General features: G+C 32.8%; 2 protein-coding genes across 5 annotated transcripts; one reads left to right on the forward strand and one right to left on the reverse strand.

Moving 5' to 3' along the window:
- Positions 1-4,729: 4,729 nt before the first annotated feature.
- LOC112750929 (uncharacterized) lies at positions 4,730-10,357 on the forward strand. Of its 4 annotated transcripts, XR_011872361.1 has the most exons (12): positions 4,732-5,110; positions 5,939-6,001; positions 6,275-6,367; positions 6,508-6,635; positions 6,744-6,939; positions 7,140-7,315; positions 7,739-7,868; positions 7,968-8,128; positions 8,449-8,528; positions 8,645-8,756; positions 9,006-9,436; positions 9,928-10,357. XR_011872361.1 is itself a non-coding variant. In XM_072216971.1 (11 exons), exons 1-11 carry the CDS (start codon positions 4,793-4,795, stop codon positions 9,211-9,213), a joined length of 1,665 nt encoding a protein of 554 aa, XP_072073072.1. In that variant the 5' UTR covers positions 4,732-4,792; the 3' UTR covers positions 9,214-9,841. The 4 variants fall into 4 exon arrangements, 2 of the variants coding, with proteins under 2 accessions (XP_072073071.1, XP_072073072.1); XR_011872360.1 differs by having other exon boundaries at positions 4,730-5,110; positions 6,508-6,939; XM_072216971.1 differs by lacking the exon at positions 9,928-10,357 and having other exon boundaries at positions 9,006-9,841.
- Positions 10,358-16,861: 6,504 nt separating this feature from the next.
- LOC140179370 (uncharacterized) lies at positions 16,862-17,509 on the reverse strand. The gene has a single exon (XM_072218230.1). The coding sequence runs from the start codon at positions 17,507-17,509 to the stop codon at positions 16,862-16,864; it is 648 nt and encodes a 215-aa protein (XP_072074331.1).
- Between the last annotated feature and the right edge of the window lie 3,636 nt (positions 17,510-21,145).

Raw genomic sequence — 21,145 nt, forward strand, 5'->3', positions numbered from 1 at the left:
TTTGGAATTGGATAATTAGGTGACTTTGAGTCATAGATGTCCATTCGATGTTGTGATTAGAATTGTTAGTTGGTTTGGTTTCCACTAACGCTAGTCTTTCACTAAGTTAATTAGTGAGTTGATTAGGACTTGTGGATTGAGATCAATTATGCCCTTTTGACTTATTCTCGATGTTAGGATAGACTAATTGGGATTAATTCTTAGCAATTATCATGTTTGTAGTCTATGATTATGATAGGAATCCTTAACTTCTAATCATTGCTAAGAGTTCCTCCTTTTTTGCCACTTGAATTACATTTTTGATTTACTTGCTTTGAGCTTTAATTCCTTGCATGCTTCTTTACTTTCTTGCCTTCTGATTTTCTTGTCACTTGCAATCAAAACCCCATGCTTTTCCTCATAGCCAATAATATGACACTTCATTGTAATTCTTAGGGAGAACGACCCGGAAGTTTAAATACTCTTGGTTATTTGATTTGAATTGTGATTTATTTTTTGATTTAAACTTTGATTGTGAGAGTTCATTGTTGGGTTGGACTATGCTATTAACGAAGTGATTCTTATTTTGATTGATGCTAAACCGGCAATAATTCTCACGTCAGTAACTAGCGACGGTCGTCTCCGGTGAGAGATAAAGAGAAGGTTGGGACTGAGAGGATCTGTCGTAACCTAATTAAAAGGGTTAAGTACTTTTTTTGTCCCTAAGGTCCGGGGGAAAAATCAAAATTATCCTCAACCTTTTTTTGTTATTAAAATCATCCCCAACGCTCAGAAATGCTTTAAAATCATCCTCCCCTCCATTAAACAAAATTTAATGACACTTTTGGCCCTGAAGCCTTTGACGCTTCGTTTTTATTCCCAGGAAAAGGCTTCATTGTTTGATTAACATTACACACTTTGAAACTAATCTTTCACCTTCAATGATGCCCTAACAGAGGTTCGTGGTCGCCTGAGGAGTAGCGCTACTGCATTTGGATTGCGTGTGCAAGAGTGTGAGAAGAGGTCATTCTCGTGTAGTTATCTCGAATCAGGTATGTATTCACTATTTGTTTCGGTTTTGTGGAGCATGTACTTAATAATGTGTGATGGGTTTTGGTGGTTTACAAAAACTGGTAGGGTGTGATTTATAGTTTTTAGTGTTTTCGTTTTAGGGGATGAGAACCTTTAACCTAACTATCTACACTCGATTTGAATATGACAATGGGGCATTGGAGTATGATTCCAAAAATTTTCAATTTAATTTTTAAAGTTTTAATGATCTCAATTTAATTTTTAAATTTTTCAATTGATTCTGTGATGGAAATGATCGCAGGAACTAACGTGATTAAAATTTAAAAAATTTAAAAACTAAATTGAGATAATTAAAATTTCAAAATCTAAATTGAGATTCGAGTATAACTTCCCTAGCTAAAACGAGTATTTCTTTTTTGGTTAATACTCAAATTCGTCCCTGAAAGATCACGCGATTTTCATTTTCGTCCTCGAATGATTTTTTTAATCAAATTAGTCCCTGAAAGATAAAATGTAAGTCAAATTTGTCCTTCTGTCCGTTGGATGATGACATGGCACGTTAAGTGCCACGTGTCACTTGACATGTAAAAAAGTTTTTTATAGTCAAAATAGTCCTTGAAAGTCCAGATGTAAGTCATTTTCATTTCTCAAATTTTAAAAATTAGTCAAACTAGTCCTTATTCTTATATATTTTTTTTATTTTTCTTCATAATATTAAATTTGAAATATCTTTTGATACTACTAATTTTAATAGAAATGTAATTGACAAATAAAACATTAGTAATTGTATATTTTCTTCTTAAAATTTTTTTCAATAAAATTATCTCTCTCATTTAATTCTTCTCAAAATCTCTCTTATTCTTTTCTATTCTAAAACTTTTTTCTTACATTATTACATTTTGCTAGAATATATATATATATATATATATATATATATATATATATATATATATATATATATACTCAAAATTAAAATGTATGTATTTATTAACCTAAATAAAGTTATATGCTCAAAATCAAAATTTATGTATGTTAAATTAAACAAAGTTATACCACTATTTTTTTTCTACTACATCTTTTTAAAACATATAGGATGTAATGGTATAACTTACATATAGGATGTAATGGTATTACTTACATATACCATAATGGAAAAAAAAAAGATGTAGTAGAAAAAAAATAGTGATATAACTTTGTTTAGTTTAACATATATAAATTTTGATTTTGAGCATATAACTTTGTTTAGGTTAATAAATACATACATTTCAATTTTGAGTATATATATATTCCAGCAAAATGTAATAATGTAAGAAAAAGGTTTTAGAATAGAAAAGAATATGAGAGATTTTGAGAAGAATTAAAGAAGAGAGATAATTTTATTGAAAAAAATTTTAAGAAGAAAATATACGATTACTAATGTTTTGTTTGTCAATTACATTTCTATTAAAATTAGTAGTATCAAAAAATATTTCAAATTTAATATTATGAAGAAAAAATAAAAAAATTATATAAGGACTAGTTTGACTAATTTTTAAAATTTGAGGGATGAAAATGACTTACGTCTAGACTTTTAAGAATTATTTTGACTATAAAAATTTTTTTTACATGTGACACTGACCTGCCACGTGGCACTGAACGTGCCATATCATCATTCAACTGACAGAATGATTAACTTGACTTACATTTTATCTTTCGAAAACTAATTTGATTAAAAAAATTCTTCGAGGACGAAAATGAAGATCGCGTTATTTTTGAGGGTCGAATTTGAGTATTAAGTATTAACCCATTTCTTTTCTCTAATCTTAGTTTAGAACTAGAACATTATGCTACGGCTATGAGACGAGAATTTAGAATTGAGAATTAGAAACCCGGCTCATCCTTAAACGCTCCTTGTTAAGTATGGAGTGCTGCACACCTTGTGAATTCGTAAATCTGAACTCTTCATTTATTACATTTTATTTGAATGGTCTGGATTTAAAAAGGTAACCTGTTAATCAGGTTAATCATTTTTTGATAAGTTTTAGATTTTTTTTTTGTAAGTCTCAGGTATTGGGCTGAAGTTCAAAATAAAAAAAATAGTATATAAATATTAAAAACAACATGTCTGTAAAAAAAATTATTAGACTTTAGAATTAAAATAAATAATACATAAAAAATAAGTTGAAAATTCATGTACTAAATCTAGAAAAAAAAGATATATTAGAATTTTAAAAAAATAATATTAAATATATATTATGTATATAATATTAAAATTTAAATAAATTTTGTTTTGTGTGAAATAAAATTATAATATTAAATATAAACTCAATGCTAAAAAATTTTGTTTTATGTGAAATAAAATTATAATATTAAATATAAATACAATGATAAAAAATTTTGTGTTATATATATATAATTTTATTTTGTGAGAAATAAAATTAAAACATTAAATATGAACAGAATGATAAAAGATTTTGTATTATACTAATTTAATTAAAAAACATATATACAACGTAAAAAGTAAACAAACATATAATAATTTTATTTTGTGCGAAACAAAAATTCATATAAGTTTTTATTAACAATTTTTTTATTGAAATATGTCATTTTACTATATTTATAATATATTATTTGGGATAATTATATTATTTTAGTTAATATATATTATTTAAAAAAATATTTAAAATTTATTATTTTGTATTAAGAATATTATTAAAAATATATTATTAGTTTTTCTTAAAATAATACTTTTTTTTTTGGTTCAAATACTATGACAATAAATTTTTTTTACGTAACTGCGTCTACTCAATAAATATTATATTCATTTATTTTTATATTGTATGTAAAATAAATAATTAATGTTTAAAAAAGTTAATAAAAAAAAGTATTCTTTTTTTTTACCAACTCTTAGGTGAATATAGAGACTATGTCATTTGAACTATAACTCGTTGGCAAAAAAAGAAATACTCTTAATTATATATTAATAAAACAATTATTTATTAGGCTCATTCTTATACAAATAAAAATTTTTCTTAGTTTTATATATGTAATATTTTATACCAATTAGCTTCAAAATTTAATTATTTTTTGAATAAATTAATAAAAATAATACAAATAATTATTTAAATATAATTGTATTTTAATTTTTCATTCTATTACGTACACGTTGAGAATAATTTGAAATAAAAGATAATGGACTTGTTGTAACTGTCATGTATTTTGTGCTTTGATTGCGTTGTCATCTGAGAATCATGGCGCCTTCATGGAGACCGGGTTCTTCTACAGAATTAGTTTTACGTTTGGAGTTAGCCAACCAGCAGCGACAACAGACAGCATCTTCCTTTTCTATGGCAGCAATTTTTCGGACTTTGAAGGTCCATTTATGGTAGATGTGGAATGGGGTGGGTTCAAGAGCGTCAAAATCTGTGGCTAGACAGAACAATAGTGGAAGCACCTGCTAGCAAACAAAACAATGAAAATGCTTGAAGACATCACATCAACAATAATAGAATAACGAGGAAGTCGATCAAATTTTTCTGAGTACTTTTCTGGTGTAAAGATAGTCCTGTGTTAAACGAGCGAATTAGTTTTTTTTGTTAGTGCCGTTTGTTTGTTCAGCCCATGACAAAAAAAATAACAATAATAAATAAATTTAATTTACCTAATTACTTTTGATAGCAGGTTAACTTTTAAAGAGTGCTGCACTCTCTACTTTACCTAGAGTGCACTAGCTTTCGCCTTAGAAACCCTCCTAAAACCTCCAATTATTCTGAAGAAACTTTCCGTTTCCCTCTCATTACCGATGCCATTGATAAACACATATTCATCACTACCCACATATTCCTTCTCCTCCAATGCACCATCACCTTCAACTCTTGCTGTTGCTACCTTGGGATTCTTCAGCACCACCGCCACACCTTCTAAGTTCCTCCGCAAAACAACAAGCCATAGTCACATCCCAAGTTTCGGTTTTCCCGCAACCAGGAACACCCCTTTTTCCCGTTATGCTTCGACCATCAGAGCCAAAGCTGGAACCAGCGATTACTATTCCGTCTTGAATGTTAGCCGCAATGCTACTCTTCAAGAAATCAAGGCCTCCTATAGGAAGCTAGCTCGCAAGGTAACCTTCCCCCTTTTCAAGAAATTTATTTTTCTAGGGTTTCTGGGGTGTCGAATTTTAATGTGTTTTTGGCATGTTTAGCTGGTAATTCAAATGGGTTGTTGGGAAATGGTTGAAGAGGAAGAAAGATGAAATCTAGGGTGCTGAAAGTTTTTTTTTTTTTTTTTTCTTTGGTGTGGTTGAGTAAGTAGAAGTCTAAGATGAAAAGCTTGAAATGAAAATCAATCTACACTATTTTGGTATAGGAAAATATGAGATGGTATAATAATAATTTAAAAAAAAAAACGCACTTTCATTGTGGAGCATATCTACCGGTGAAATGTGTTCTTATTCTATGTCTCATCTTCTATTTTACACTTCAAAAGTTAAAACTACTCAACCAAGGAGACATGAAGATGAAGAAGCATCCTTTTATTTTGGAAGCCGAAATATGTTTCCTTACTCTATATATATATATATACACACTGGATCAATGAAACTCCATTGGCTGATCTGAACTAAAGAAAAGCTAAATTGGAAAGAAAGAGTAGAGGATGAAATGTTTTAGTTGGTCACTTGGCCTTCTTTGTTCAAATAATGTACTCTATTCTTTATATAGTTCTATTTCATCAAGCTATTTGCATTTTCTGGATGATTCCATTCTCTTTATGCCTCAATGCACCTGGACTCATTGCCATTAGTAATTTTAAATTGTTAACTTTTTGTGTTGTGATTTATCAATTTAACTGAATTATATAGTATAAAAGTTGTATTAAAATGTTTGTCGAGCCATTTGGTGCATTAATAGTTCTTGTAACATTTCTTTTTTTTTTTTTTTTTTGAGATTAGTACCATCCAGACAAACGTCCTGGGGCAGAGGAGAAGTTCAAGGAAATAAGTGCTGCATATGAGGTAATTCTTCTCCCCCTTGAACAGTATGTTTATGTTAGTAAAATGTGGCTCTGATAGGACATCATCATTCTTTTATCTTTTGCTATACTATCCTATATATGATTTATCTTTTTGAGCATTAGCAGTGTAAAATTTTCTTTATCTTGTATATGCAGTTGGATCTGAATTAGTTAATTTATAGTTAATCATATTGTGTCATGGATGATAATTTTCATATTTACTATATTTTATTGTTCCCTCTTTTATTCTTATGGTAACAAAGCATGTGTATAGGTCCTATCAGATGATGAGAAAAGATCTTTATATGACCGCTTTGGTGAGTCAGGTCTACAAGGAGAAAATGGAGGGTCAGCCAGTGCTTCTGGGGTATGTTTAATTTCAAGATTATGTTCCCTTCAATGTTTGAATGAAATGAACCTAATATGCTTTGATATGTTGAATTGTTAATTGGTTATAAAGTCCTAGAGTTAACATCTGTTCCTGCTGATGTGTTTTGAATTGACCAGGTTGATCCGTTTGATTTATTTGACGCATTCTTTGGCCGCACTGATGGAAATGGAATGTTTGGAGAAAGTGATGAAGGGGGCATGAACTTCAGTTTTAGAAGCAATAGAAGCCGTGGCCTTGATATTCGGTTGCCATCTTCTCAATTTGATTTTGTCTTATGTTTACTTGTATGCTTGACCAATTTCTGTCAGAACACAAAATGTATAGAAATAACTTTATATATTCTGGCATGCAGGCATGATCTTTATTTGAGCTTTGAAGAATCAATTTTTGGAGTACGGAGGGAGATTGAAGTTTCTTGTTTTGAGCCATGTAATGATTGTGATGGTACAGGAGCTAAATCAAGGAATTGCATTAAAATATGTACAAATTGTGATGGCAGAGGAGGAGAAATGAAAAGTCAGAAAACACCCTTTGGAATCATGTCTCAGGTAATTTAATTGAATCATATTTTATGCTATCAGTATATTTTATATCTATGCAGGGATCTCTCCTTCTCTTCTGTACATTCTTTACTCTCTTGATTTATTTTCCAATTAAAAATAATTAATTAGGTAGGGACTATACTAGATTATATTCAAATTATTTGAGACTATTCCAAAGGGAAGATATTTTGCTGTGTGGAATTCAGGTTTCTACCTGCTCTAAGTGCGGTGGTATTGGCAAGATAATCACTGATCATTGTCGAAGGTGTGAAGGTAGTGGTCAGGTGAAATCTAAACGAACAATGGAAGTGGTCATTCCTCCTGGTGCCAGTGATGGAGACACAACACAAATTCGAGGGGAAGGGAATTTTGATTCAAGGAGGTTAGCAGAATGACAATGAATATTTTTGCTTTCAACTATACACTCCCAATGGATGATTGTTTGTCTGATTATGTAAAGCTTTGCATTAAAAATATTAATTGGCAGCATGCATAAAACATTTGCTTAATATTTTCTTGATTTACTCTTTACAAAATTAATAAATATGAAATTGATTACACATATGGATGGCTACCTTATCAAACTCACGGTTTTAAACAAAGCACCAACTAATTTACCATGGAGGGCTTACTAGCATTATGAGGAGTTCAGCTCGGAATCTGAGAACCAAGATTACTTGTTTAAAAATAAACTTGGGTCTTACTTTTTCTCAGATTATTGGCTTGCAACCAGGAACAGAAAGACAGTTAGAATCACCATGTATTGAACTCATATAGGTGCTAACTATCAGTTTCATCTTTTCAGGCATATAAGCGGGGATCTGTTTGTAGTTCTCCATGTAGATGAAAAGCAGGGTATTTGGAGAGAGGGTCTTCATTTGTACTCAAAGATTAATATTGACTTTACAGATGCAATACTGGGATCTGTTAAAAAGGTAAACTTAGCTAACCCAATCATTCATGGCATTAACCAATGTCTGCAGCTTCTATATGCCTTTCAAACTTGTTCTGACCTTAAACTTAGGTGACTTCAGGTAGAAACTGTTGAAGGCTTAAGGGATCTCCAGATTCCATCTGGGGTTCAGCCTGGAGAGGCAGTAAAGTTGTCACGTTTGGGAGTTCCAGACATGAATAGACCATCTTTTCGAGGCGATCATTACTTCATTGTGAATGTTCTGATTCCTAAAAATATCAGGTTTGGAATTCTTTTATCTGTAATTTCACAAGACTACTGGAAAATTCTTAGTTTTTGGAGCTTCGTGATAGAAAATTTGTCTTTTTTATTTTGGGGTTGTGAATTTCTGTATTATTTTATTTCACTTACCCTTTCTGTCTATAATCCTATAAATAGAACTGCCGAGTTTGAATTTCTTTGAGTGGCAAAATCGGTGTAGTTTCATGAGAGCGTCTGGCTTCACAAGAGAAAGAGATCAAAATATGATGTCTTCGTTACTTATGTTTCTTGAAGTTTCTTGTAATTTTCTTTTTGTTCTCCTTATATCCTGCTTGTTTCAGTGCTACCGAACGCGTGCTTGTTGAACAGTTAGCCTCACTAAGAGCATCTAAATATGATTCATTGTCTTCTAAGGACACTGGTAATAGTTTGTTTTACTTGGATACTTTTGGACTAAAGCTATCCGTTAACATACATATACGAACATGTAAAAACAAGAAGAATATTATGACATTTTTTTGCATCCATGTTTTCTAGGGATATCCCAAGGAAAATTCAAAGAATTCAATATGGATCCAAAATATCAAGATTCAAGCAAGCGAACTAAACATGTTGGTTCTCTGTGGACATCAATTCAGAATTTCTTAAGGTATAACTCTGAACTGTGCTATATGTGCTATCTGTAGTTGTAAACAATCATGAATAATTGCTCAATTCGTTCAGAATTGCACTGCATAAGATAGCTTTTCAGACTTGTCAACAGTTTCTTCTCTTGAACAAAATAATATCATCATTCTGATTTGGATAAACTGAAGATACTCAAAGCTATTGACCAAACTAATATTCTTAACAGAAGTTATTCATGAGAAAATACTTTAATCTATTCTTTAATCGACAGGAGAGGACAGTCTGAAGAGAAGTTTGCATCAATTAGCTTGGATACATCGATGTCATATTGTAGATTCAGCCACCAAAATTATTCAGTCCTAGATTCCTTTGTTGTTTTCTTAATAATTTGTCTTTTAGCATCCATTGCAAACTCTAAGTATTCATTATTTAGGAAAAGAACCCAGTCCCTCATAAGAGAGCAGAGTGAGAATAATTGAGGAGGTGCTTGTTAAGAAAACTAGGAAATAAGAAGGGAAGTGAAAGTGTGGAATGGGATGAAAATACTTTGATTTTCCTTCCGCGATGCTTTGTAGAGAATGTGGAAGTGGGTGAGAAATCAGTTTCAGCTTATTGTCATGCTACAGGAGATCAAAACTGTCGGAGTAGAGCGAGAGAAAGTCACACTCTCAAACACGCCGAGTTTTTGTATACGAAGCAACTGTAAGTAATTTTCTTCTCAAATCCTCTCCTGCATTCTTTTTAAGCTCGGGTACACACCAAAACCTTTGAGCTTGATTGGGCACATTGTCTGTTTACTCCTTTGTAGTTTGTTCCCTTTTGTCAGAACCATGCTCAAGATTGAGTTTTAGTCTTAACAATCATCAGCAGCTTATGTTGACACATATTCCTTCCTACTATTTTTAAGAAATGAGATTATACTGAAATTTTATTTTGAAGTTAGCATACTGTTGAAATCCTAAACATGTTGTAAGCTTGTAAAGTGAAGAATAGAAAGTGTCATACTCATACATCATGTAAATGATTGAGATTCTTCAAAAATGTATTTGGATAAATCACTTCAGGTATATAGTTGAAACTGTCATATCTGTTGTTTTCATGTGAAAACTAAAAGCTGGATAATTTCTTTCTGCAAGTAGTTGAAGTTGTGTGGACCAATAATTCCAATAATTTATTGAAGTATTGTTTTACAGTGTGATATGACATGCATAAACTTGCTACAAGACTACAAATTTGTCATGTGACTCAGCAGAGACTTTATTGATCGAAAATATTGTGGCAGTGAGATATTATGACTATGGTGTAGAAGTTGGAGAATCTGAAATAAAGTTAGAAGTATTATGTATACAATCTGGCACACCCAGTGTCATGCATTTATTTGCCTATAGTATGCAAGGTGTGGTACACAAATCATGACTATCTAATATTGGTTTGGCCATGTCCTAAGCTTACATGTGAATTTGTCTGCACAAAAGTTGTTGCATTGCTAGATGAAAGAAGTGATGAGATCATTTAGTATCAATTGAAATGTACTTTTAATATGGAACTTGTCATTATAGGATTAACACAAACATTTCTCTTTGAAAGAAATCAAGGCTTAGAAAGATTGCTTTTAGCCTCAAACCCCACTTGTGGACTCAAAAAGCTATGCCATTTCAATTTCATGCAATTTGCTATCTTTTGAATTTGGAATGAGTACAAGCGACCAAACAGGCATTTAGGATATTAGATAGACTTCAATATTTTATACTTGTGTCACTTTGGACTCGTTAAAAAAAGAGACAAAATTTAGCATTTGTAGTTCTAAAAAGTAACTCAAAGTAGTCCCCAGGATGAGGTTGTTACTTGTTAGAACTAGGAACCAATTTGAATAACTAAAATGACTCCTTTGACTGGGTCACTTTCCTGTAACTTGAGAGAATGAATTGTTAATGTCTTAATTCTATTGACTGGAATGAACTGCATTTACGATTTCAAAGATCAAAATATTCGATGTTTTATTCAAATGCATATCATATCAACCAAGATTTGTTTCTTTTGCATCCTGGACAGATATTTTTGCGGTGTTACATTACATAGTGCCCTCAGAATTCATTATCATTAGTGATACCTATTGAAATTGAAAACTTTAAACCGCTTTGGACCTTCAATAATACAGATGCGAGTCAACTTCATAAGTCCGAGCATTTTTTAAGGTGGCATATAAGAGCTCAAACTTAATTTTCAAACTATGAAATAATAGCCACTTCAGAAGATTAAGTTAGATTCACTTTTTCCAACGTCAGAAGTTTGAGACATCATATTGTCACTTATTTTTTATAATATCATTATTATACACATGATTTTTTTTATTATATGTTTGTCTGAATTTGTAAACAATTGAGATTGTATGTTTATAAGAATTTGTTAAAAAAAAAAAGTGATATTATCAAAATAGCATTGATAATATCTTTTATCAAAAGTTTTGGTAATGGTTGTTAATACCAATGAATTAAACAATAATTTTTAATTAATTTTAAGATATCATTAATTGTTAATAAAATTTTTTCAAAATTTGAACTGAAACATAAAATTTTTGATTTTATTATTTTAATTTTTTAATATGTTACTTGAATTTAGATAAGATGCTTTTTATTAATATTTATAATTTAAAGTTAATACGGTTGAAGAGGAGAGAAACAAAAAAAAAAAAAAAACGTAGAACATGATGTGGTGGACTGGGGGTGTAGAATATGTAGGGATGTCAACGGGGCGGGGATGTCTCCCTGTTTTCCATTTTTGCCCCCAGATTTGCTTCTCATTTCCCTCTCCATTTCTCGCCATGGGAGAATATTGCTCCCCATTTTCATTTCCTACAGGGTCCCATTTCTCGCGAGGACTCTCCATTCTCCATCTATCTGATAGTTCTAACTAATTATTAATTTTCATATGAATAGAACTGCAAGTATCCATCCTATACAAAAACAGTAAGATTTTATACAAAAAGTCTATTAGGAATTTTAGGTTTATATATATATATATATATATATATATATATATATGCGTGAAAGGACTAAAAAACATATATGAGAAATAAATTATTAAGGACAATTCAGTAAATTTATGAATTTTGAGGATTAGCGGGGATGAGACGGAGATCCCTGTTCGGATCCCTGCGTCTGCCTCGGGAGAATTTTGTTTCTCATTTTCATTCCCGTGAAAAAAATTTTCCACAGTCGGATCTCCATTCGGGACCGTCTCCACTAGGATCCCCACATCTCGGGGAGTTTTGCCATCCCTAACAATATGTAACAAAGTTTACAAAGTGGGACAAAGATTCGGTGATCACTATTTATCTAATAATCTTCTCTTTAATTGGCCGCTAATTTGGTGGGCAATGATATTCCCCCGTTGTAAGCTTATTTAATTGGAAACATTTGCGTACTAATGCACGAGTCAAAATTCGAAGAAATTGCAGGTCAAGCCAAATTATTGTAACGACTTATACAAATGAAATACAAATTGTTTTTGTTAGCCATTATAAGATAGAACCACATAAAATTACGAGAGGAGAGGAGAGGAGAAGGAGATGTATGTTAGGATAAATCATTAAAATGATACTTGAAAATGTATGTCGTTAATAAAAATAATTTTTAAAGATATAAACAATAAATAAACTATTAAAAGATTTAAAAATATGACAAAGATAATTATATATTAAATATATATTCTCAAAAAAAATTTTAAATTAGATTTTGATACGATTTTTTACTAGTATATTTTTTCATCTTTAAAATTTGATTAATTTTATGTGAAGTGGATTTTTTTATGTTTTTTATTGTCAATGATCAAATTTTTTTGAAAAGTGAAAAATCTAGAAATTAAAGTTTGTTTTAATTGTGCATCTTCTAAATAGTTATTCAAATGTTGCTACAAAAAATTCAGATCAAATATACCAATCATTTGCTAAATATATATTTTTTTATACTTCAAGAATATAATATTTTTTAATTAATTTTATCAGATTTTTAAATCACATTTAAAATTTATTTGTCATTCGTATCTTTAAAAATGATTTTTTCTATTAGTATAAACTTTTGAATACCATTATACTTGTGCTTTCAAATAATATATGTGCTTTTGCCATAATAGTTACCATCAAATTCACCTTTCAATATAGACTTTTTTGCAATATGGCCACGTTAACTTTCTCAATAAGCCAACATTTCATTTTCAATATCTTGTAAATCACATCCTTTTCCCTGTGTAAAGTTTGATAAAAATTTGGATCATCTTGAATTTCCAACCAAGTGTTAATTCAAACTCCTATAAATAACCACAAATCTTTTGAAGTGATTAAGAAGGTAATACTTTGACATATTATCTCATTAAAAGAAACTTCTATTTTTATGGATCATCACATGCATGGAATAAGAAATGTTGTTTGGACCAACACCTACTTGACCGATTCAAGGGTATACAAGAAATATTATTTGAGAACTTTGAAAACTTCTAAAGGTTTAAGAAGTTGCAAAAGTAGGTGTAGTTGTAGGTGAATTTAAGTTGTTCATCATCACATGGGTAACCCAAATAATGTGTGTGTTGATTGATGACATGGATTACTATCATGCCCTCAAGAAACTCTAAAAAACAATCTCACCCACACGTTTCTTTCTACTTTTTAGTAGTATTTATTTTTCATTTTAGTTTATTCTACTTTTGTTATGGATTGCAACCAGGGTTCTATAATAATTTCAGAAAATGTTTTATGTTTTGTTGGTTTCTTCTTTGCAATATTAATTACACATGTATTTTTGCTTCTACTTTCATTTTCAGTATTAAGACAAAATTGTCACATTATTTTTTTGTTAGGTTTTGTATTTTAATTATCAAAATTAAAACAAATAAAGTACTTTCTCTTACGCAAGGTTCGTTATTTTGTTTTTTATTTTTTATTTTTTTCTAAAGATATTAAATTTATGGAAAAGTATAGGAAGACAATGAAAATACTAAACAATGTGAACAATGGATAGATTAGATGTTCATTTCACTAGGTGTGCGGATGGTTATTCTAATATTAAGATTTAGGTGGGTAATTTGGAAGTGTAGTATGTTTTATTTGATTGGTGGTTGTTTATGTTGTTCAAAAAAGTCATTGATTACCTAGCATAATCCTAAATTTATTCATTAAAAAATAAGTAAATATTTGTCCAAGTTATAGGACAATAAAAAAAGAAGATGGGATTCTCTGAGTAGACACTAAATTACCTCAATACATTAACAATACTATCGAAAGGAAAAAGCAATAAAGAAAAGAGAGAAAATAGGAAAGGTAAAGTAGAAAGTGGGTCAAAGAGAATTGACGGATAGACTTAGTTATTCATCAATTAATCTCAACGAAGCAGTGTAAATTTCTATTGGATTTGAGCTCTGATTCTCGAAGATTAGTTTATTTCCTGCCTTCCAAATATTCTAACAAAAACATGCTAAAAGATCTACCTGTCTCCCACCTCCATGTCTACCTTGCAATGTTGACAATGACACTTCCCACCATTGACGGAAGCTTGTGAAGTTGTGGTTGATGTTTGCGTTGAATGGACTCTGCTCCCAGAAGATCCTCGATCCAGAGCATTGTGTAAGATGGTGATTAATGGTTTCTTCTTCATTTGACATCTCGGGCAGTTGAGGCTTGTGGAAGGGAATTGCCGGTGAAAAAGAGATAAGACCGGTATCCGTTCGTGAAGACATTTCCAAATAAAAATTTGGACTTTGTGAGGAAGTCTTCTCTTCCAGAGATCTTTCCAAACTTAGGTAATTGGATTCTTTCCAAGTTTTATTTCTAGCTCTGCATGAAAAAATTGGTATGCTATCTGATAGCTCGAAGCCACATCATACAATCTGGATTTGTTGAGGGACCATTGCAGAATATCTTCCCCTTCCACTAGCTTAATTGATTGGATTCTGCTTCTAACTTTAGGTGAAAAGATTTCATTTAATATGTCCTATTTTCATTCTCTGTTTTCTGTCAATAAGTCTCTAACCCATATGTGCTGACCATATGTGCTGACCAGGATTAGAATGTGAGATCATTTCAGGAGCAATGCTTATTGGATATGAAGGAGGTAGCCAAGGGTCAGCAATTTCGAATTGTAGAGCCGGAACCTACTTTCTAATTAAAGCCTTTCTCAACAACTTTTCTGTCCACCAACATACTCCGCCATCCCCACGAAGGTGAGTTTCTTGATTCAGCATTCATTGAGTTACCATATCTATAGTACTTCCCCCTGTATATCTGAGCTAGAATAGATTGAGGCTTTGTTGTGATTCGCCAAAACTACTTGCCTAGTAAAGCTAGGTTTTGGGCTCTAAGATCTTTAAAATCAAGACTTTCTTTTTTGGCCGTATCATTTAGTTCCAGCTGATCCAGGCCATACGCCTTTCATTACCTCTTTGACCCCACCAGAAATTTGTCAAAATACTGTGGATTTCAGACAGTAAAGTGTCCAGTAATTTAAAGCAATAGAGTGTATAAACTAGCACTGTCTTACCAACTGTTCTTAATAAAACCTGATTGCCTCCTGATGATAATAAATTTCGCTGCCATCCGTTAACCTTCTCCTCAATTTCACTAAAGGTTTCTCTTTTGGACTTGTGAATAAGAGAAGGAAGCCCTAAATATTTGTCCTGAGCTCCACTATGGTGGATATTTAGTTTGCCTGCCACAAGAGCTCGAATGGGGGGAGGAGTGTTATTACTAAAAAATACCGCTGATTTATCCAAATTGATCTGTTGACCACTAAATCCTTCATATGAGTTTAGCAAGTTAAGAATGTTGTCACAGTTATCCTCTGAAATTTTACAAAAAAGAATAGAATCATCTGCAAATAATAGGTTATTTATGGTAGGACACCGCCGATTAACCTAAATACCTGAAACCTGTTTGTTTTGCTTTGCTTTGTGTAGCAAAAAGGAGAGTCATTCTGTACAAAATAAGAAAAGATAAGGGAAAAGAGGGTCACACTGTCGGATACCTCTTTCTGGCTTAAAATAGCCAAAGGGTTGTCCTTCCACAATAACAGAATAAGAAACAGTTGATACAAGTTCACGAATCCAGTCAATCCACCTTGTTCCAAAACCAAGTTTGCCCATAATGAACCACAAAAACCTCCATTCAACTCTGTCATATACTTTACTCATGTCTAATTTGATAGCCATTTCAGACTCAAAACCTGTCCTTTTAGTTTTTAGATAGTGCATACATTCATGTGCTATAAGAATGTTGTCAGAAATCAAACGTCCTTTAATAAAAGCACTTTGATTAGGACTCACTAAGGAATGCATATACCCTTGTAGTCTATGGACCAACACTTTCGAGATAATCCTATACATAACTGTAGATAGGCTAATCGACCTTACCTGACTCATGTAGCTAGCATCAACGGTTTTGGGGATCAGACAAATTTGAGTGTGATTAAACCTCTTTGGAATCCTTTCTCCTCCAAAAAAGCTACGAACAACCCTATAAATATCCGCTTCGACAATGTCCTAATACCTCTGAAAAAATCTGGCTGTCATACCATCATCTCCCGAAACACTCTGAAGGGGAACACTAAAGGTGGCACGTTTCACCTCTTCAATAGATACAAGTCTTTGAAGCCTTCGGTTCATGAGAGCTGTAACCTTAGGCTCAAAGTCCTCAAAATAAGGTTATGGGTCTGCTTGGTCTGAAGAAGTGAAAATCCCTCGAAAATATTCTTCTGCTATGGCTGCTATCCCTTGATGGGTGGAAGTTGTCTCTCCATTCGGGCCAATTAATCTCCATATCTTATTTCTTCTGGTTCGGCATCTGAATTTTTGGTGAAAAAAGGTGGTATTTCTATCGCCTTCCTTGAGCCATTTAATCCTGGATTTTTCTTTCCAGTAACGTTCTTCATTAAGCACAGCTTCCTCTAACTTTTGTTCTAACTCAAGCAACTCAGTACCTCCCTGAACACCTATTGCTCGAAGCCCTTCTAAAGCAGTAGTTAGTTGGTCAATGGATTTTTTAGAATTGGAGTTGCTGCTTTGTTGCCATTAAAAAAGTTTGTGCTGACATAATTTGATTTTTTCAGCCACTATATACATAGCCGAACCCTCAAAAGAAGTCTTCTAAGCATCTGCTATTAAGTGTCTAACTTTCTCCAAATCACACCACCGATCTTGAAATTTAAATATGGATTTTGATCTCTCAGTCTGAAGATGGGAGTCCAGTAGTAAAGGAGCATGATCTGAGCCCATTTTTGAGAGTCGAAGCACCATTGGATTTGCATACAGCTGCATCCATTCCTCTGATGCTAGGAATCTATCTAATCTCTCCTGGATTAGCTCCTCCCCACTCCTCCGATTACTCCAAGTGTACCTTCTACCAACCATTTCAAGATCTACCAGCATATTTTCCCCAATAAAATAATTAAAATTTGCAATAGATGTTGGGTATTTTTCACCTCCTCCCTCCTTTTCATTAGGACTGGCTATTGCATTGAAATCCCCAGCAACGACAACTCTCCCACAATGTTGTTGGATCATTGTTGAAATAGTGTTGTATTGTACGCTCCTAAGTTGATCATTGTGGCTCAAATGCACACCAATGAATAACCAGCACTCTCCCAAGCAATTATCTTTGACCCTTGCTGCTATATAGAATTCTTCTGCCTCCACAATATCAACGTCAATTCCTTCCCTCCATGCTAAAATCAAGCCATCAGCCCTTCCATTTGGATCCACTATATGCCACATTGTCAAACCACAGTCTCTCATCTTTGACTCTACTTGTCGAGATTGCTTTTTGCTTTCACTTAAAAAAATAATCTCGGGGGAGTGTGATTTATTAATCCCTTTAAGGTTATGGATTGTCAGGGGTCTTCCCAAACCCTAACAATTCCATATTAGTAGTCTTATGGCTCTTTGGATGCCATTTGATGGCTGGCATCCTCCACCTTAGTGACATTCAGTTGATTCATCTCCACATAGATTCTCTTTAGTTCAACATCATTTTCTTTATTATCATTGGCACGTTTTGCACTTGTGATCTGAGCGTATTCATCGACTTTTCTCCTTGCCATTTTTTTCAAGTTTTTCTTAGTGTTAGGACACTCTGGCTGCACTTCCTCCTTGCTTCTATTTATCTCCATCTTTATTGGCATGATTATATCAGTGAAAATCATTTGAGAATCTGCTACCTCAATTATTGGATCGACTCCCCCTGCATTATCCTCCATCCTCATGCTCTCTGTTTTTTCTGGCTGGTTATTTCCATATTTTTCTTGCTCTCCCTTATTTCTATTTTCACTCACTGAGAGATTTGAGAAGTAATTGACAAGTCAAGCTGGCTCTGGCTTTTTTCTATTCGAATTTTTGGCATTGTTGGTTGAGTCTGTTGCGTGATTTTGATCTTCCTCTATGTTGACTACCCTCTTCCCGACTTGATCTGCCCTCACCCATTCTCCAACACGGTCCTATTTTGTATTACCATCTTTAGAATCACCTATCAGCACTTGGAAATGTTTCGCATCATGCCCCAGCCTTGCATAATAAGTTCAAAATGTTCCTAAGCGTTCATACCTTAGTCACACTTCAACATTCTGCTGATTTGGCCCCATTATTTTGAGGTGATCTCTATTTCTATCTTTGCTTTTAATATTCTCGACTCTTTGCCTTCCAACACTTCTCCAAGTTTTCTCCCCACCTCCATAGTTTTAAAGCTCTTAGGTAAACCCCAAAATTGCATCCATACTGGGAACCTGCAAATCAGAGTCTCCTCTGTTTGATCAGCCTCCTTCCAGTGTTTAACATGAAGGATGTAATCCTTGAATAACCAAGGTGATCCCTTTTTTATTCTCAGCATATCCAGTTCATTGTTGAAGAAAAATTGGAATTGATTCTTTCCTTTTTCAGCAATCCTAAACCCCTCTGGCCTCCCCTAAATAACATTCAAAGCATTAGTCAAAGTTCCTGAAGAGAAGGATTTATCAGCAATAATTCTTCCTATCAAACTTTTGGAGCATGCCTTTACACCTTTTTCAATGTCTGCCTCCTCTAAAACCACTACCTCCTCTGCCTCCTCATCACTATCCATTCTGTTTTGGTTGTTTCCTCCTTCCAGCAGCTTCTTATCTTAATCCATATTGGGTGTTACACACAAATTTTGATCAGGATTTGGATTCAATTTGTTAGCGGCTCAATGAGCACTAGTTTGCCCTAGCAGAGCAGTTGGAGACACTTAGGTCATTAAAACGGACTAATTAACTTGTTTTTCTAATCCGTGTTTTTCTTTATAACATCTTAGAAATTATATTTGTAAATAATATAAGAATTTCATTTTAAATTATTTATAATGTAAAATATTTATATAATTATTTAATTTTTTTATAATCATTTGTATAATAAATATAAAAAATAGTTATTTTATTAATATAATATTATGTAATTATATATATACAGTGTCTTAAATTGAGTTTCGATAATTAATAAATTTAAATATAATTTAATAATTTTATTATTATCTAACATTTGTTAAAATGTAATTATACAAAAAAATTCTTAAGTAATAAAAGTCAATCGACTGATTTCTAAATTTGAAAAAGCATTAAACAATCCTAAACCTTAAATTGAATTTGAATAATTAATTTGCTTCAGAAGCATGATTCAGTAGATAGCTTGTTTTATTTTTGTGAACAAAGAGGGTAAAAAACCCTAAAGAGAGCAAAAGAAATAGATATTTTTTTTAAATAAATAAAATAAATATTATAATTACTGGTATGTGTATTTTGTAAAGTATTTATGTTTTTTCACATTTAGCCTTATCTCGTTTACCGTATAAATGAGATAAGTATGGCCATATCTCGTTTATACTGTAACGAGATAAGACACGCACACCTTTTCACGTATCACGTTTATAAATGCATTGTGATACGTGCCTTATCTCGTTTACACTATAAACAAAATAAGGAATGTTGGGGCCTATAAATACAACTCGTTGACAGACTGCCTGACCCCACTATTGACCCAAATTTCTCACATTTCTCTCTATCCTTAGGCCAATTTATTGATCTTTTTGAGTTTTCGGAACGTTATGGCATGCAATCCTGACATCAATTGGCTGGACGCGTACTGGCACATTGCGGGAGTCATTGACTTTGATGTTGGTGTTATCGTTTATCGTTCGAATTAATAATTTATTGCGATTTAACTAGTGAATAGACGGAATAGACTGAACGATATTTAGGTAACACAGAGTTTGCTAGTTAACAAATAGGGATTTAAACGTTTATAAGTAGTTAAGTTTATTCATAGTGAACTTTTTATTCATAGGGAATGCTTGTTGACAACTTTGTTTGCAGTAGTTAAGTTTACTCATAGTGAACTTTTGATAAGTATGTTAGTTGGCAAATAGGAATTTTAAGTACTGTTTTTGCTGCTGGTTATCTAATGGTTATTTGAGTTGCATATTATATTTTTTTAGAATAGCTTTGAACATGGTAGAGAAGTTAGTTTAAAGTTTTATATTTATAAACTTTTTACCTTAAAACAAAGGCCTCACCTTTTATTGTCTAGGCGAGTTAGTCACACACTTGCACCCCCAGATGCCATCGTCCCTTACCTGAGGGAAGTTGGGTTTGGCGACATGGTGTAGCTCAGGGACTTTGTCTTTGACAACTCCCTGATCACTGCATTTGTGGAGCGATGACATCTGGAGACCCACACTTTTCACCTGCCATGGGGTGAGTGCACCATTACCCTATAGGATGTTGTGTACCACCTTGGGTTATGTACAGATGGAAAACCAGTGAGTGGGTGCCTGCGTGACTTCCAGACTTGGCACTAGCGGCCGACATGGGAGTACATGGAGAAGCTCATAGGTGAAAGACCGCCTCTTCCAGTGCAGCAGGGTACGTAGAGGAATGAGTTATTCAGCATCAAGATGACCTGGCTCAGGAATTGGCAGATGCCAGCAACCAGCAATCTAGCCACCTTCCGACAATACACTAACGTCACGAACCTCCACTAAAAGCTCCATCACTTGTTCAACCATAATTCTCCCATACACATCAAACATAGCGCACATGCTCATCACCATCGAGCCAAAACAAACAAAATCAAAACACCCTATTCCTCATCGATGCTAGCATCCTATACCCAACTCGACCAACCTCTTTTGTCTCTGCACCACCGACGTGCGTCTATATCATACTCTTCAGCTCCGACAATGAATCTGCTCTTCGACTTCGGAATAGCGCCGGACTCTCTCACTCAAATATCATCCCGTTATTACTGTTTCTCATCTAACAGTTGGGATAAACCATCACAATAAAAAAATACTGTCACTAGACATTTTTCTAAAGCTCTATGAAGAAAAAGGGAAGAGAAGGAAGAATTGATAATTTTGTGAAGAAT

This window comes from Arachis hypogaea, chromosome 15 (genome assembly GCF_003086295.3).
Source record: "Arachis hypogaea cultivar Tifrunner chromosome 15, arahy.Tifrunner.gnm2.J5K5, whole genome shotgun sequence".
Taxonomy (NCBI): domain Eukaryota; kingdom Viridiplantae; phylum Streptophyta; class Magnoliopsida; order Fabales; family Fabaceae; genus Arachis; species Arachis hypogaea.

What these genes read in the sequence shown, in the direction of transcription:
- LOC140179370 (XM_072218230.1), bottom strand. Translation starts at nt 17,509, where the DNA reads ATGAGAGACTGTGGTTTGACAATGTGGCATATAGTGGATCCAAATGGA.
- LOC112750929 (XM_072216970.1), top strand. Translation starts at nt 4,793, where the DNA reads ATGCCATTGATAAACACATATTCATCACTACCCACATATTCCTTCTCC. An exon ending in CCTTTGGAATCATGTCTCAG is followed by an intron (nt 6,940 to 7,139) that starts GTAATTTAATTG and finishes TGTGGAATTCAG; the next exon opens with GTTTCTACCTGCTCTAAGTG. An exon ending in CTGATTCCTAAAAATATCAG is followed by an intron (nt 8,129 to 8,448) that starts GTTTGGAATTCT and finishes TGCTTGTTTCAG; the next exon opens with TGCTACCGAACGCGTGCTTG.